Source organism: Conger conger, chromosome 9 (genome assembly GCF_963514075.1).
Source record: "Conger conger chromosome 9, fConCon1.1, whole genome shotgun sequence".
In the NCBI taxonomy this organism is placed as follows: domain Eukaryota; kingdom Metazoa; phylum Chordata; class Actinopteri; order Anguilliformes; family Congridae; genus Conger; species Conger conger.
This window is the reverse complement of record NC_083768.1, coordinates 20351690-20370845: the sequence shown is the minus strand read 5'-3', so window position 1 is coordinate 20370845 and position 19156 is coordinate 20351690. Positions and strand designations below refer to the sequence as shown.

The window sequence follows — 19156 nt, the reverse complement described above, 5'->3', positions numbered from 1 at the left end:
ATTACACACAACATCAACATCACAGAGCAAGGTTCCCCAGCTGAGTGCCAATCTGAAAGATAAATGGATAAATGATAAACTTGGGTCCAAACATATTCTCTAGATCGCACCAATTCTACCGAGTGGTTGTGCACATTTTAGGGTAGATTGATCCTTTTTGTTGATAATGAACAATATACAGTACATAAAATGAAAACCTGTTATTTTTCTTTCAAACACACTGAAAGCTTCTCATCAGGACCTGATTGTGGCTGATTGTATGTCTGCAAACATTGCAACTGTCAAATTGAAAGGCAGTAGATTTCTATCCCACAGTGGGTGACAGTCATTGAAGAAAAACAGTCAAAGCTCTTCGATTCCCTTCTCTTGAATGACAGCCATCTTAAAGAGTGGGAGAAAATATTTACTTACTTTCTAATTCTTCTTTTTCAAAGTTTGTGTTGCTTGTGCAGCTGGTCTTCCCATAGTCAACAACTGCCTCATCGTCTTGACCCTAGGAGGAAGGGAAAAATGTTTCAATAAACTGAGACCCACCACTGCATGGCATACAGTTCCTGCACAAAGCATCAGGACACAGGCTTAGGTGATGAATGTTAATAGGCAGAGCACAACTAAGGCACAGATACTGAGGTCATTCACACCAATATCCTAGTAAACATGCAGAAGGCCAAGTTTGCACACAAACGTGCCAAGTTCATTAAAAGGATAGAGGCTATCTACCTTAGAGATTATATAACAACAGTCATTCAGGATGAGGATACACACCATGACAATCACAGGTCTAAATAATTCATTATCACCAGTCATTCTTTTGGAGGCTTAACTGTGATGGCATTAATAGATCTGAACAAACAAACGAAGTCAAAGCAGAGGTATTATGTGGCACCCAGTAATACAATCAATGGCACTGTGCTTCTGAGGAGTTGAATCTTAATCTGTGGGTAAATATTTTTAAATAGCTGTTATTGTACTTCTGTTTCTGCAGGCAATCTGATGAAGACCAAATGGATCATAACATTGTCAGTCTTGCTCACTTAATATATATTGTCGGGAAAGCAAGGATTAAGTAAAAGATGTATTTTAACCTTCAATACACTTAACCAACATATGAAATACATTTTTTGATTTAATTTGGTAAATAAGATATGCAGCAAATTATCAATGAAATCGGCAAATCCAGTGATAGGCAGAGCAACCTGTTGAATCAACCCTTATCAAAATGTACAACTTGCAACCAGGTGAAAATTAAGAGATGTATTAAGTTACAAAAAAAATATATATGCATGTCTTATCCAGACTTGGTTCATCTACCTTAAAACAATTAAGGTTACCAACGCAGACATGTAACAGTCACAACGGAATTCAATGGAAGACAATATCAACCCACAGCTTGTTTCCTCTCAAAGGAGACCAAAGAAAGCCCAACTAAAAGCTCAAAAAACCAGAAGACTAAATATTTCAAAAGGCCACGGATCAAATGTAGAACGCCAGACCAAGGTGCAAGCTTTGGATGCCAACTTCCAACTCAAAAGGAGAAGCCTGGTCTGTTGCAAATTTTGGTATCTTAAACTAGGATGTCAGCAAACCAAGCCATGAAGTCCAAGGAACTCTGTAGACCTCAGCGACAAAATTGTGGTGAGGCATAGATCAGGGCAAAGGTATGAAACTATTTATGATGCTATAGTGTTTCCATTGGCTTCGTTAATTGTGAAATGGAATAAGTTTGGAACTTCAGGTCTCTTGAGCACCAGAACTATTCTTAGAGTTGGCAAGAAGGGCCTTGGTCAAGAGGCACAGAGCTTTGAACTTTAGAAGTGCAAAGATGGACGAACATACTGGCAAGATAACCATCTCGGCAGCACTCTATCAATCAGACCTTTATGGTTGAGTGGCTAGACGGAAGCCACTGTTGAGTAAAGGGCATATAGCAAACAGCATTTAAAGGATATAATACCATAAGGATATAATACCATCCCTACGGTGAAACATGGCAGTGGCAGCATCATGCTATAGGGGGTGCTTCTCAGTGGCAGGGACAGGGAGACAAAGGGTCATACATCGGGAAGTTATATGGATATGGATGCCCTTGACTTGAACCTAAATGTCAAACATCCTTTCACTGATGTAAACATGTAATTTCTGCCCTAAAGATAAACAGAAGCTATTGTTTTCCATGATAAGTACACCCTGTCATCTTGTTTTTTTCACATAATGCCAGATGCCTTATCAAAGAATAGTTTATTTTTATCCACTGGAATGTTTAAAGACTCTCTGGATATTTGCCAGTTTAGGCATGCATGTTGTTCTCTGCTGTTTGAGCTGGTTGAAAAAACTGTTTGAGAAATGCCCATGCAAGGACATAACCCTCATAGTGCTCAATTCATTACACTTAAATATAGATATTTTCGGATGTGAGCAGTAGAGATATGAATTGTTTTCCAGCAAGCCTGACAGCTAGGACAAATAAAGCATATCACTTACCGCTAGGTTTAGTGGATCTATATCATTCCACACTAGGATGACAGAATCTGATTGTTACTATAATAATTTGACAGAAATTGCCTATATTTCACAGCTTCTAGTGCTGCTAAAATGCCCATGTTGGCTCTGGTCAATACTGATTCCACACAGAGGTTTAGATACGGACAGTCTGGACATGATAAATGTGATAAGAACACAATAGCCTAACTCTGAATGGGAAGGAACTTGAGATGGAACTAACAGTGTCAAGTATCAACATCAAGTCAACCTGAGCTCCTTGCTAATCTGTCACAGCTTCTTATGTCATCTTACACATCTTTCTCAACATTAGTTCCTCTAAGACAGACACAAAAAAGTACAGACAGAAAGACATGTACATGGGCAAGTACACACATAAGTACACATGTACATACACACACACACACACACATATACACAAGTACGGTACACATAAACACACATACATGAGCACATAATCTTTGAAGAAGCACACATTTTGAGCAGCTTTAGTAGACAGAATTACCTTAGCTACAGTGATTAGAGCATATGAAGCTGAGAGATGTTTGGGAGATTAGCATGCTTATTTCTGTACCCCTGGATTTTCCGTGATAACATGAGCCGGTTATTAATACATTTTTAATAAGGAACATTCATGAAAATTAAAAGAACAATCACCGTGATCTCTTAGAAAGAGTAGGGCTGTCATCTGCTGAAGATTAAAAAAAAAAAACTTATCATAAAGCTGTAGAAATACTTAACAAAGCATTTTTTGTTGCTGTTGTGCAACCTAACATTCAGTATCCAGAACCACTGGACTGTTTTAACTACAACCAGATTGCCTATTAGTGCATACAGTGCAGTCTGTAAGTATTCAGACAGTGGACAGCAGAACAAATGTAATTGGACAATTTCTGTTTATTCAGGTGTGTTAAATCACTGCAGGTATAAGAGAGCTTTTTGTATCTAGTCTTGGTGCTCAGCTTTTGATGGAGTCTGTTACTGCCAATTGTTAACTTGAGGACCAGAGTTCTGCCAATAAAAGTCAAGGATGCCATTATGAGCCAGAGAAAAAAAGTCAGAGACATAGGCTGTCCAGGGTTGCTCCATTGTAAGATTGCTCATTTTTATTTTCCTGATCTGAGAGGGAAATATAAACAAGTGACAAAGTGACAGCCATGTAGGACTACAAACAGATACATGCAAATGCCATTCATCCTGAAGATGTATCTGAAGAGAGATGCTTGCATATTTCATTTGTTAATATTGTGCTTACAGGGATCAGAATATGACTTCTGGTTTCTCTGTCTGTAGAAGGGATGGCAAACTCAAGTCCTGGTATCTGAAATGCATTGAAACAGTAGACACTGCGACCCTCCAGAACTGGATTCTGAAACCTGTGCTCACCAAGAGAGTAGAGATGGCTAACAATGCAACAGAGCTAGCATGCCGTACTCCACATAACTTAGATTGTCATAGCTGTCTCTTGTGTTGGCTTCTGATTGTCACTACACAGACCACACTAAGGGGATGTTTTCAGGCCTCAGGACTGCAGACAGTCACAGCAAAACCAGCCTCTACGGCTATCTTATACTACAGCAGTTATTTTAGCTCCTAGTGAGGTATGGTGCTGGATTAGGGCAAGGCTAAATTTAAGTGTTCTGTTAAAGTCACCTCCCACAGCGTATTTAAGAATACCCTCCTGTGACAGTGAGTTCCACAGGTCAGACTCCTTTTTAGTTAGAGTGTCCGAAGTAAGATGCTGCTGGCTGCAGGCCTCAGCTGTCCCAGCAGACGAAAAACATCCCAGTCTGGCAAGGTGTGCAGCAGTTATGGAAACAATCTGTAAACCAACGCCAGTTCCAAGATTTAGAAGTCAGAACACTTTCTATAAATAGCCAGTCCACAGAGAATAGCATGTTCCAGAGCTCTGCAGGTAAGAGAAGTAACAAATGGAGTGAAAAATTTTGAAGATATGAAAGAGGTTTTAGACAGGCAGTGAAAAAGTAACATTCCAAAGCAGTTTATGGGAGAGAAATTGCAGAGCACTGGCACATTTGAGCCATGCCGTATTCCACCCCAGTAGATTTGAGCTGGTGGACACGGCTCAAATTGCTTTCACATTATACTCAGTCGGCCTCTAGCAGTCCCGGGAATACCACATACTCTCATGTCAACATTGCAGTGCATTCTGGGAAGCACACTTTTTTTGATGGACTGAAACATGACAGACTATGACAAGACCCTTGTATTATTTATGATGTTGGGGTTGTGTTTTTCTTTAAAAAAGAAGCATACATTTGGCCACACAGACAAGCAGCATTGCTGGAGCAAGGCTTTGTAGACACCATTATACTCAAAAATCAAAAAACACATTGGCATCACTACAATAAAATGATTCCTTGTGTTGTGTTAAGCAATATTCACATTGTACAATGGGGTGCAAAACTTTGGGCACCCCTGGTTTAAATGTCTGTTCCAATGAATCTGTATGTGCTGTGCAGATCTTGTCGTGGCTACACCGGCGATTGAACCACCTACCTTGCGAGTCCCAGTCATGTACCTTAATCACTAAGCTACAGGCTGCCCCATCATTATATCAAATTAATAAATTATCAGTTCATTTCAAGATCATTCCAGTGGAATTATTAGTATTATTAAATGTTATTAAATACCGGGCTTTTATCATTGTATGAACTGATAATTATAAGGTTCTAATTGACATTTTTGACAAAAATTAGTTAGTGTCATGAATACATTGCTTATAGGGTACTAAATATATTTGTGAAATTTTATACTGTTTAAAAATATTTTTAAAATTCAAAATTACGGTATCTTTGAAGTTCAATATCCCAAAACTACTCAGAATATCTAAAAACATATTTCCAAGCTCACGATTGGGATGGGATATGTTTCCTTGTTTCCATTTCTAATGGTACTGTTTTCTTAGTTTTATTGTATGTTTATTCCTATATTGTATTGCCTGCACTCATTTGGTTTCCTGGCATATCCTTTCGGCAAAATTTAAAAGTAAGTGTTGCTGACATAACTGCTTGTTCCCAACTCCATTATAATCAAGCCAGCACCAGAAAATAAATTTGGTCTTTTCTGAATTGGGATTCGCCAGCTCTGATTATATTTGAGCAAATGCAAAAACTCCAGCTTCGTTATAGCACAGCACCGGCTCAGCTCAAATTTCCCAGTGCGAAATAGGCATTTGTGAGAGAAAGCAGTGTGTGAGAGATAATGATCCAATAATAGTCTGGCACCCCATAATAAAACAGTTTTAGGCACTTTCAGAACAAAATAGGTTCTGAAGGACCTTCAATGAAAGAAAGGTTCTAGAGCATAGTCAGTCTGAGGCAGAGATTCCAGAGCACTTTTAGTATGAGAACGATCACAGAAACAATCATGTGAGAGTCAATGGTCATAGAACTCAGTCAGAGAGCCCCACCACCTAAATGTCCAGTCCAAATGCTCTGCAGGTGACATACAAAGGCTCTTAAGTGCAATGCTGCAGGAGATCACTCATTGCTGAAAGTGCAAAATGCCATGTTCTTTTATTAGGTATTTATTGGACTTTTTTTGACTTATCAAGTCTTCTGCTGCTGTAGCCTATCCACTTAGAGGTTTGAGGTGTTGTGTGTTCAGAGATGCTCTTCTGTATACCACTGTTGTAATGTGTGGCTATTTGCATTACTGTCACCTTCCAGGCAGCTGTGACCAGTCTGGCTATTCTCCTCAGACCTCTCTCATTAATAAGCAGTTCTGCCCACAGAACTGCTGCTCACTGGATGTTTTTTAGTTTTTCGCACCATTCTCTGCAAAACTCTAGAGACTGTTGTCTGTGAAAATCCCAGGAGATCAGCTGTTTCTGATATACTCAAACCACCCTGTCTGGCACCAACAATTATTCCATGGTCAAAGTCAATTAGATCACATTTTTTGATATGAACATTAACCGGAGCTCCTGGCCCGTATCTGCATGATTTTATCATTGCACTGCTGCATTCGCATGAATCAGTAGCTGTCCATGTGTTCCTAATAAAGTGCTCAGTGAGTGTATGTACTTGCTTATAACAGCCTTCTATTCATTAAGTGAAAGAACCCATCTCATCCCACCCTCTGCTCAGCCCTGCTTGTACAGAACATTCGTGTTCCATTCTATTATAAAGCAGAAGCATTTCCGTGGAAGAGAGTACTTCACTTTGTTCAATGGAATTCACTGCTGTGCTTGGGTGTTTGAAAAAGGAGGCAATGTAACATGCTTTATGCAGCTGTGTTTCATAGAAAAGTCACCATTTGAATTTAATCCAGAAGCAGCAGTGATATAGTCAGACTCTTGCACAGAGGAAAGCTTAAAGGTCAAGTGGGCACTAAGACCTGGCACTGGGGTGATACTAAGGTTGGGGAAATTGTAGACCCTTCCCAATTGTAGACCTACCAAGACTTGTGGACATTCAACCCAGCGCTCTTTATCTGTGAAGCTAACTAGTTTGTAGCTGTCAATTCCAGATTCCAGGCAGCAAAAGTGCACAGCATTTCTATAACATATAGTAACTGTCTAAGGTTGTGTATGAGTATGTCTGAATGTGCATTTGCATGTTTGTGTATATGCGTATCTATGTGAATGTGAGGGTGTGAGTGATACAGATACAGTACAGTGCAAAAGTCTTAGGCACCTGTATAACATTCTACACAAATAAGATTCTTTCAAAAATAATTCAATGAAAAGTCCCAAATAAACGTACTATACGTTTTACATTACATTTTAGTAATTTGGCAGAATAGTTATAAACTGAATCAAATCAATATTTTTGGTGTTAAATCTGCATCACGTCTCAGAGATAGCCAACACTGTCCTGCAGTTCTATAAGACAATCAGCAGGGAGGTTGTTCCAAGCATGTTGGAGAACTTGCCACAGTTTTTCTGCAGACATTGGCTCCTTGCTTCTGATGTCAGACAGCCTTGATCAAGTTTTTATGTCAAAAGTAGTCAGTTGCTTACTGTAATATGTTACTTTTTTAATGAAATACAAAAATGTCTGTACAATAAAATCTTTTGGAAAATGAATATTTGGAAATCTTAAATGTGTTCTTTTATACTAACACACACCAAAAAATGAACATATATATACAATAAAGTCTAGGGTGCCTAAGACTTCTGCACAGTACTGTACATGCATAGCAAGAGTGAGATACATAGAAGAGAGAAAGACAGAGAGGTACATCAACCTTCAGTCATCTCAGCATAAGCCCCAATGTTATTCTCCTTCCAGGTGTGAGAGCCGTCATTCTAATGCAGACTGCAATGCCACTCACTCAGACAGCTCCCTCAGGGTCGGTGCTCTGAGTTGAAGGGCGTGAGAACATTCCAGAATAATCCACAGGACCAGAGAGAAATGCAGCACCGCCTCTGTGGCCACGTGACCTTGGCCTCGACGGCTCCAATTATCTCCTTTTCCTCAAGCCAGACTAACAGTGAACAGATCTGTCCCTGCCCGCAGGCACAAAAGTTACTCAGCTGAGACCCCCGATGTAGGACTACTTTAACTGTCCAAACATCAATAAATCAGCATCCTTTACTTCACTAAGCACGCTCTGAGTCATTGAAAGTAAAAGCAAGAGGTCTTGACCTCTTAAGGAATTGATATTGACCAGTGTCCAAGTCATTATGAGACCGTAGCTCTTTGCATTGTGTGTATGCGACATGCTAACACTGGAGTGGGGGCTGACATTTATCCAACATTATCACAGCTGTCAGACTACACTGGAGCTCCAGGAACTCATGATAGCCGTCCAGTAATATGTGTGAGATTGCTCGAGGCCTTCTGATCAATTCCTTGAAATGAAACTGACACTTTGTTAATCCTTAATCTGCCTCTTCTTTGAAATGGTGTCTGTAGGATGTTGCCCCCGATGTACATAATGAGCAGATTTACATGAAAATGAGCCCAATGAAAAGGTTAGCTAAAAATAGCTGCAATAATAGAAGTGTGAGGAAATGGAAGGTGGAACAGTCTCCACTATAAATGATGTTTGAGAAATGGGACAGAGTGGCATGAAGGAAGCAGAATAGCACATTGAATGCGGAAGTCAGTAAGAGATCCGTTCAAATCCGTTTTCCTCACTGGAGACCCTCCAGGACATTTCATCAGCATTGCTGATTCTAGAGGAACTTTCCACTGATGGAGATAAAGGCCCAGAATAAACCTCTTCTTTGCATTTATTATTCCACAGCGACCTCCACAGAGGAGTTCAACATATACTGAACAAGTGTGTCTGCATGTGTGTGTGTGTGATCATGAGTATAACATACGTGTGGATGAGTATGTACAGTCAGGTCCAGAATTATTGATGAAAATGAGCCAAAAAGGCTGTATAAAATAAACAACACAGATAATGAGCTATATTTTATGTCCAGACATATGAGGAAACGATATACTATATACACTATGTACAAATACAATACAATTATTCTCATTTATATTTTATTTTTATTGAGTAATACTATTTTTTATGAAAAATGTAGGTGTCAAAATGATTGGCACCCTTAAAGATTATTTGAAATGAAACCAAATAAAGTTAAATCTGCAGTAAAATTCTACTTTCTACTGGTGTCTAAATTAATCTCAGTCTTAAGGAACTGTATTGTGGCCTTCCATCACTTCCTATTTCCCTAGGGCATAAAAATGTAAAAAACACACATGTAAAATCCTTTTGTCATCCATCACCATGAGGAAAGTCAAAGAACTGTCAAAACAAAAGAGACAGATGGTTGTTGACCTACACAAGTCAGGTAATGGGTACAAATAAATACATAAACGGTTAAACATACCACTAACCACTGTTAGGGCAATAATCAAAAAGTTTCAAACATCTGGAGCAGTTGCAAACTTGCCAGGAAGAGGACGGACGTGCATGTTGCCCCCATGCACAGTGAGGAAGATGGTAGAACGAAGCAAAGAAGCAAAGAAGAACCCAAGGACCACAGTTCAAGAACTGCAGACTTTAATTGCGTCTTGGGATCACAAAGTCTCAAAATCAACCATAAAACGCCACTTCCATACCAACAGGCTCTTTGGAAGGGTTGCATGAAGAAAGACCTTACTAAGAGCAACCAACAAATTCAAGCGTCTGGAGTTTGCAAAACGTTATTGGAACTATGACTGGAACAGGTTGCTATGGTCAGATGAGACCAAAATGTAACTTTTTGGCCATGCACACCGTCGGCATGTTTGCCGTCAAAAAAGGGATGCATACAAGGAAAAGCACCTCATACCTGCTGTCAAATATGGTGGTGGATCATTGATGCTTTGGGGTTGTTTTGCTGCCAGTGGTCCAGGGACTCTTGTTAAGATCAATGGCATAATGAATTCCACCAAGTACCAGGACATTTTAGCCAAAAACCTGGTTGCCTCTGCCAGGAAGCTGAGACTTGGCCATAGGTGGACCTTCCAACAAGACAATCACCCCAAACATACTTTAAAATCAACACAGAAATGGTTCCGTGAAAACAAAATCAATGTTTTGCAATGACCTTAAACCCTATCGAAAACATGTGGTCTAAATTGAAGAGGGCAGTCCATAAGCGCAAACCTAAGGATATGAAGGATCTTGAAAGGTTCTGCATGGACGAATGGTCCAAGATCCCTCCAAATGTGTTCTCCAACCTTATTAAACATTATAGAAATAGGCTCAGTGCCGTTATCCTTGCCAGGGGAGGCTGCACCAAGTACTACAAACAGGGGTGCCAGTAATTGTGAAACCTTTTTTTTTTTTTGGAAAGAAATTTATAATTTGAAAAATGTGTAATTTTGGTCGAATCCATTGAATCATTAATAAATAAATAATAAATAAATCAATTAAATGTTGGAAAATTACAATATATCTGAGTAATGGCATTATTTGTTTAGTACAGTCTTTTTTGCTAATTTTCATCAAGGGTGCCAATAATTCTGGACCTTACTGTACGTGAACATGAGTTGCAAATATTGTATTCCAAGTACTCACGTGTGCACAAGACTATACAAGTGATTGTGTGTACATAGTATGTAGCCCACTTCTTCTTGTTGTGTATGTGTGGGTGTGTGTGTATGTGTATGTGCTTGCGTGTACATGTGTGTGTGTATATTTACATAGGCATACGAGACACTCAACCAGGTACACAATGCACCCAGAACACCCAAATGGACCTGTCACTATCCAATGGCACAGGCAGTGAATCTTCCCCCCATAGAGATAACAACAACAAAGAGGCCGTCTCCACACACCAGCAAGGGCCTGGTACTGCAAGTAAATACAGAGTATTTCACGAGTCAGAAGGTAATTCACTGACGGGGGTCGGCTTGCTAGCAGAAGGCAGTCAAATGCAGTCCATGTCACAAGAAAGTGGATTTAATAAGTTAATCCCATTTGTGATAAGGGAAGCAATGCTGGCTCTTTGTGTCCAGAGATGATTGATGATTGCCTGGCATAAAAAAACAGATCTGTCTCTAATGCATTGTATAGGCTACTGTAATCCTGTCAATTTAAAATTTCAATTTGATTAAAAACTGAAAGTACATTTCATTCTAAAGGGTCCCGGCAGCTTAGACTGTGCTTAACATTTTACAGCCTGTCTGAAATTGAGAGATTGACCAGTTTAAAATAGAAGGATTCTCATTTCCGAGTCCTAGCACCCCACAAAGGACAAGAGTGAATAATTAATGCACCTTTATTCTAGGGGAGACAGAGCTGTGGTGCTGTCTTAGAGAGCAATAACACAGTTAAACTTTAAAGGAGCAAACATCAAAGCCAAGTGTGGGGACATGTGTATGTATGTATGCATGCATGTGTGAGTCTGTATATGTGTGAATGAGTCATTGTGTCTTTGTATTTCTGTATGATAGTGTGTGTACTGTATGATTGAAGGTGTGTGCGCATCTGTGACTGTGTGTGTAAGTGAGCATGTGTGTGTATGCATGGTTTGGTTAAGTGCAAGTATTTGTATGGCTGAGCGTGTATAAATTCTATGAGAGCTATATGTGTGCATGACTGATTGTGTATGTGCATGTGTGTGTGTATTGTTGAAAGTGTGTGCATGTGTGTGTGTGTATGTGTGTGAATGTCCGGGCGTGTGTGTGCGTCCACCTAGTTTTCTACCTGAGCCAGCTTTAATTATTCAGGCAGCTCCTTCAGTAAGCATGCTGTGCTGAGAAAGCTGCTGCTCCTCCACTATCAGCAGCAGGTTCTCAGGGTTTTCTACCCAGAAATGGCCACTGTGAGTCATACGACCATGTGATGCTCCACTCACCATTTTATTTAATTCTTCTGTCCTCCAGTTTATCTTAAATAATGTTGAGGACCGCACTGTTTAAAAAAGAAAATCCTAATCACAGCAATCAATAATTCCCTCTGTACAAGCATACAGGCTGTGTACACTCACTGAGCACTTTATTAGGATAGGAGCCTATCCACTGAAGAGGTTTGATGCATTGTGTGTTCAGATATGCTCCTCTGCATACCACTGTTGTAATGTGTGGTTACTTGCATTGCTGTCACCTTCCTGACAGTTTTGATCAGTCTGGCCCTTCTCCTCTGACCTCTCTGATTAACAATGTGTTTTTGCCCACAGAACTGCTGCTCACTAGAAGTTTTTCACACCATTCTCTGAAAACTGTTGTGCGTGAATATCCCAGGAGATCAGCAGTTTCTGAGATACTCAAACCGCCCTGTCTGGCACCAACAATCATTCCATGGTCAAAGTCACTTAGATCACATTTCTTCCCCATTCTGACAATTTGTCCAAAAAACCTCTTGCCTTGTCTGCATGCTTTTATGCATTTAGTTACTGCCACATAATTGGCTGATTAAATATTTGCATTAATAAGCTGGTGTTTAAATAAAGATTAAATAAAGCACAGGCTAATATAATATAAAAGAACAAAAACTATGCACTACCTTTGCAGCAGTAGTTTGCAGTCTGCTGCAACATTTCTAACAACAATGGAAAACGAGCGTGCAATGTTATTTATGGGATACCAGCCAGTCATGTCCTAAATCTGAGCTGTGATTTACAGAGGCGTGACCACAAATACAGAGCCAGAGCACAACACCTGCTCCAAAGAGCTGACTCGCAGCATCACAGAAACATCACCCAGCCACCAGTCGGGCTCAAAACATCCCTCCCTTCCCCACACAGCCCAGCAATGAGCTACTGCTCCGCACGGCGCTAATTCACATAAGCATTAATGAATAAAGTCAACTCCGCTAATGCATTTAATAATTTCTCAATGAGCTATGAGATCGCATTAAATCTCTTGTAAATAGAATACAGCAGGGCGGGAAAATACACGGCAGAACACTCACAACGGCGTCTGTTACAACAGCTATCGGTGAATGCAACGCATCGCGAACGGCAATGTCGATTAACTGATGGAATTACTGAGGGCAGCGACAGACCCCTCTCTTGAGCGGAGAGCAGGACCGTGTGTGAGAGCCCTCGGTGAGCGTGGCCTCAGCGTTGAGGCGCTACAGATGAAGGTAGCGTTAATATGACATTTGTGTCCTCTGCCGTGTGATTCACGCTGCAGGGAGGCGCGTGCCAGCGGAAAGCCTGAGAGAATTCGGTGGCAGACTCTCCACCTCCTGCTCAGGCTGTTGATGCAGGGCCCGGTTCCAGCCCGGCGGGGTATCAGCGAGGAGTCACGTACCCCTCTTCTGGGAACCCGTCCCTGGGGTTTAATGCGCGGCTCCCCAGTCCAAATACGAGGCTGTCGCGCGTCCAATCGGCGCCGAACAGCGGCAACACACACACACAGACCCGCATATACACGTGCACGGGCTCACTCGCATGCGCGCGCACACACGAGCACACACTCACACGCCATGCGCATTCTCCCTCGACCCCCCTTTCCCACTCTTTTTTTCTCGACCTTTCTTCGTCCCTCAATTCCCGCCCTCCTCCATCTCCTTATTTCCCCTCTGTCCTTGTCCTCTACTCCCTCCCACCCTCCCTCTCTCTCCTCACCTCTTCCTCCTTCATTACCATTCTGCCCACATCTCCCTCTTCTGCTCCTGCCTTTCCTCCTCTCCCACACTCTCTCCCTCCATCCACAGCAGCCTTGTCTGTTAATCCCCTGCTTCCACTCTTTTCCTCTTTCCCTTTTCCCGGGGGCCGGCGGGAGCACTTCAAACTGAGCCCCCTCTCCTTCCTTCCTCCCCCTCGCTCCTCTGCAGAAGCCCTGAAAACAAACGGCTCAGCCGGATAACGAACGGAGCGCGGAGATAGACAGAGATAGAAAGAGAGAGAGAGACCACCGCGCGCATGGACAGACCCTTACCCTCAGCACATGCTCCCCTTCCCCGGCGCCCTCCATCGCAGCTCGAGACCGGTGGCGGCAGGAGACGGCACGTTTTCCCTGTCACTCCCGTGTGCGCCTCCCCGGAGGCACTCTCTAATCGGCTGTAGGAGTGGTCAGGCTGGTGGGATCTCCCACAGAGCCGAGCTGCAGCTACCTCCACCAACGCCTGTGTTTATACAGACGGAGACGCTGCCTACATCAGACCTGCTCCGGTGACCGGCTGCTTACACGGCAGCCAATCCCAGCCACTATGAATATTTCATCCTCCCAGCCAATAACACACAGGCACTCAGCCTCTTTCATGCACACTGAGAAACGCAGGCAAGCACACACTTACACATGCACACACATACAGGCACACACTTACCCAGTCTCTGTCATCATCAATATTCAAATATTCACACAAAAAGGAAAAAAAACGGGGGGGTTGGATGGCGGGGGCGCTGCTGAGAGGGAGGAATCAGAAGGGACCAGCAAAACGAATGTGAACAGACTTGCCTGTCCTCCTATCTTATTAGTTTAATTATTTTAATACAGCAAAACTGGTCCAGCTCAACAGCTATTCACCAAGTCATCCTATTACCATATCTCAAATTGCACAACAATAATAATAGTAAGAATACGAATAAGAATAATAATGGAAAATAAAACATTTAATAAGCAGTAGCATTTCTGGGCTGAATGCCCTGTTCTCGTCATTATGTTATGTTATTTCAAAAGAAAATGGAGGGCATAAAATCTAGAAACTCTCCTTTCATTGAATTAGAGCACAAACCATTTCTCTCTTCCTTAATGAAACCACATCAGCTGTAACATTACCACAGGGCAGTAATCTTCACAGGCTTATCCCTCTCTGTCCATTTGTATTGTAGCCAAAGTAATGCAACTTATAAAGAGCTTATGCTTTACTATGCCAAAATAGTGCAGACAAGCCTCCCATCGACTCAGTAAGCAATATACTGTACATGGACTGCAGTCTGTTTGGCAGTAACACAGTTTTAAGTGCTGATGAGAGACATACTATGTATAACCAAATTTTTATACTTATATCTGTTATCGAAGAGAATTAACATTTTAAAAATGACCAAAACAAGGCAGTCCAGAGAAAATCGTGGAGAGAGTGCCACCTACTGGTTCATTCATGGTTCCACTCCAAAAAACAAAACTGTAAATCATGAACATTTTTTCTGTTTTAGCAAAGCTACACTTCAGATCTAATCTCATAACTGGATAAACAAAACGTGGCAGCAACACACCATGACATAAAATTCCAATTTAAATAAGTGTACAATTCTTTAAAGCTTCCCCTGTTCTAGTGAGCTAAAATAAATAGCAAGCAAAATACACAAGGAAACAAGGTTCATACATTACATTTTATTTTAAGGGAACGGTGCCATTTAGCTCATGCTGAAGCACATGAAAGGGTAATATACCACATTCTTTACAGTGTGTCTTGCTTTTGCCTGGGCAATGCCTTTGGCTTCCTTAGTGAGACCCTGTAATACTGTGTACCGTATTGTGACCAACTTTTGTACAATGCATAGTATAGATACATTTTAATTGGTGGATTCATTTATCTATATCAGATATTTGCTGCAAGAAAGTTTTCCAGAATTCATCTAGAGTGGAGAGGACATAGAGAGGTCAAGTCAAGTCCAGCATGAGGGAGCCAGCACACTTGACAAGGGGACTGTACAATTTAGCAACTACATGCTGTAGTTTGAGAGAAACTAATTTATAAGCATTTGCCTGTGACGGCTGACTGTCATAGATTAATGGGAACATCAACATGAGAATGATCAAAGTTGCCTAAAACCTCATGTCACAGAGTCATACAAGCACTACAAATATTAGTGAGAATTACACAAACTTTGTTTGTTTTTCAGATTTCAAAACCCCAGAGTGCTTTAATCTGTTGATATGTTGAGATGATAGGATTGTATCTGTGTTCTCGCTGAGTGTCTGACTGGGCACTACATTAAAGGCAGAGATTATACCAGAAACATTCCAGAACCAGTCCAAAAAAATGTCAGCAGTGGTGATTAAGGCTCGGAGCCAAATTGTTGGTCGGGGGAACAGAACCTAGGCTTCCATAGAGGTTTTCTGGGATGAACTGAAAAGGGGAGACTGTTTCAATGTCATCAAACGACCATCTTTAATTGTGAATTCAAAACTAGTAGGAGCATTCAAAGAGCGATGGGTGAAATCTTGGAGCTAAACTGATTTTTTTTTCTGAAATTTGCAGCCCCTCTTTGTCACAGGCCTAATAGCACAATGTTCCCTGTGGTGAAAGGCTCTCTTAGAGGGAGGAGCAGCGGTGACCATAAAAGACCTGTGTAAAAACAGTGTTCGCACAGCGCTTTAAAGGAAATAATAAACCGAGCTGAACTGAAGAGTACACATATATCCCAGATAAGGAAGCAGCAGGCTCTGGCTATCATGGGCACTTGTACTACTACGTGATGGCAGCAATAATTATTCTGGGGTAGCCCACACATCCCCACAGGAAGGCAGCTGGCAGTCAAGATACAGCCAGAGATGAGTTTACACCCTGTGTGTGTGTGTGTGTGTGTGTGTGTGCGCGCGCGGCGCATGTGTGTGGCTCTTTAGCACCAGTCATCGAGTTTGCGTGTCTGTGTGTGTGTGCATTTGTGGGTATGAGTGTGCACGTGTGCGTGTGTATGTGTGTGTGTGTGTGTGTGTGTGTGTGTGTATGTACTTCATATAGGCCTGTCCTGTACAGGGCCAACAATAGTTCAGTGATTTTTGTGAGCCATATAATTAGCGAAGGACTGACATTCCCACGCCCACAAGTTTCACGCCTTCCACCCTATATTTTACAAAGCCAGACAGAGAAAATACAAATACTTGTCCTTAAGTCACCCCAATATTTATTCCAAAGTTCTGATCTAAATTCTGCCAGTATTTTGCCAGGATATTAATCCTTTGTCACTAAATGACATCATAGGAAAGCACTCTCTAAAATTAAATTGGCTAATCTAATAATAACAAAAGGGCAACATTGCAGACACGCTGATGTGGACATACTTTACAAACAGCTTCATAGAGGTCAGGATGTTCTACAGCATATTGTTGATATTCTATTTAAATAATTTCAGATTTAATTCAAATTAAAGGTAAGAGGCTTCCATTTTCTAGACTCTACAGCTCTATACTGTGATTAAACACACTGCTCAGAAAAGAGTCAATGTTAAATAAAGCCAATCAAATCAACAGCATGCAGAGAATTATCAGGATAACGCAATACATACAGTGGTGTGAAAAAGTGTTTGCCCCCTTCCTGATTTCTTATTTATGTCACACTTAAATGTTTCAGATCATCAAACAAATTAAAATATTAGTCAAAGACAACAGAAGTAAACACAAGATGCAGTTTTTAAATGAAGGTTTTTATTATTAAGGAAGAAAAAAATCCAAACCTACATGGCCCTGTGTGAAAAAGTGATTGCCCCCTAAACCTAATAACTGGTTGGGCCACCCTTAGCAGCAACAACTGCAACCAAGCGTTTGCGATAACTTGCAATGAGTCTCTTACAGCGCTGTGGAGGAATTTTGGCCCACTCATCTTTGCACAATTGTTGTAATTCAGCCACATTGGAGGGTTTTCGAGCATGAACCCGCCTTTTTAAGGTCATGCCACAGCATCTCAATAGGATTCAGGTCAGGACTTTGACAAGACCACTCCAAAGTCTTCATTTTGTTTTTCTTCAGCCATTCAGAGGTGGACTTGCTGGTGTGTTTTGGATCATTGTCCTGCTGCAGAACCCAAGTTCGTTTCAGCTTGAGGTCACAAACAGATGGCTGGACATTCTCCTTCAGGATTTTTTGGTAGACAGCAGAATTCATGGTTCCATTTATCACAGCAAGTCTTCCAGGTCCTGAAGCAGCAAAACAGCCCCAGACCATCACACTACCACCACCATATTTTACTGTTGGTATGATGTTCTTTTTCTGAAATGCGGTGTTACTTTTACGCCAGATGTAATGGGACACACACCTTCCAAAAAGTTTGTCAGACCACAGGGTATTTTCCCAAAAGTCTTGGGGAACATCAAGATGTTTTCTGGCAAAATTGAGACAAGCCTTAATGTTCTTTTTGCTCAGCAGTGGTTTTCGTCTTGAAACTCTGCCATGCGGGCCATGAACACTGACCTTAACTGAGGCAAGTGAGGCCTGCAGTTCTTTGGATGTTGTTGTGGGGTCTTTTGTGACCTCTTAGATGAGTCGTCGCTGCGCTCTTGGGGTAATTTTGGTTGGCCGGCCAACTGGGAAGGTCCACTGTTCCATGTTTTCGCCATTTGTGGATAATGGCTCTCACTGTGGTTCGCTGGAGCTTTAGAAATGGCTTCATAACCTAGATCTCAATTACTTTCTTTCTCATTTGTTCCTGAATTTCTTTAGATCTAGGCATGATGTCTAGCTTTTGAGGATCATTTGGTCTACTTAATTTTGTCAGGCAGGTCCTATTTAAGTGATTTCTTGATTGAGAACAGGTGTGGCAGTAATCAGGCCTGGGTGCGGCTGGAGAAATTGAACTCAGGTTTGATAAACCACAGTTATGTTTTAACAGGGGGGGCAATCACTTTTTCACACAGGGCCATGTAGGTTTGGATTTTTTTTCTCCCTTAATAATAAAAACCTTCATTTAAAAACTGCATTTTGTGTTTACTTGCGTTGTCTTTGACTAATATTTAAATTTGTTTGATGATCTGAAATATTTAAGTGTGACAAACATGCAAAAAAATAAGAAATCAGGAAGGGAGCAAACACTTTTTCAAACCACTGTACAGTATACATAAAAGTGCAACATCCAACAAAGCACATAAGATGACATCGATTTATTGTGCTGAATGTAAAAAGCACTGCTGGTTTTACCATTTCAGTCACAGCACTATATGAAATGTCAGTAATCCCCAAACAGTAGCATGGGGCTCAGATACCATTGCAGCATTCAGATCTTAAAATAGAACCAGTACCACCTCAGGCACAGTCAACAGGAAACAAAGCCAAATAAATATTTTAGGCTAGCAAGCTTTTCTTTTCCATGGGTAGTTTTGGTACTTTTGTCCACACAATGTGAGATTGTGTACATAATGGTCAGGGAAATGGGCCTGTAACTCCGCAGGTTCAGTTCAGTGCCCAGTTTCGTTGCTGCCGTTGTGCCTTCAGGCAAGGAACACATCCTCCGTTGCTTCAGTAAAAAACCCAGCCATATAAATGTACAATATGCAACAGTGCAGTCTGTTAAAAGACACTCTTGTCTAGGGTGACTTATATAAGGCGATGTATTTTCCTCACACAACTTCATTCTA

At 41.3% G+C, this 19156-nt stretch overlaps 1 protein-coding gene across 1 annotated transcript in view; it reads right to left on the bottom strand.

The window, feature by feature from the left end:
* The window catches only part of LOC133136138 (sodium bicarbonate cotransporter 3-like), a 48402-nt gene extending 34486 nt beyond the window's left edge, over positions 1–13916 (bottom strand). The window contains exons 1-2 of the mRNA XM_061253384.1: positions 13803–13916; positions 412–493 (exon numbers count right to left, since the gene is read on the bottom strand). Of these exons, the coding sequence (XP_061109368.1) occupies positions 412–493; positions 13803–13838 (118 nt within the window). The 5' untranslated portion in view covers positions 13839–13916. The remainder of the gene's footprint in view (positions 1–411; positions 494–13802) is intronic.
* Between the last annotated feature and the right edge of the window lie 5240 nt (positions 13917–19156).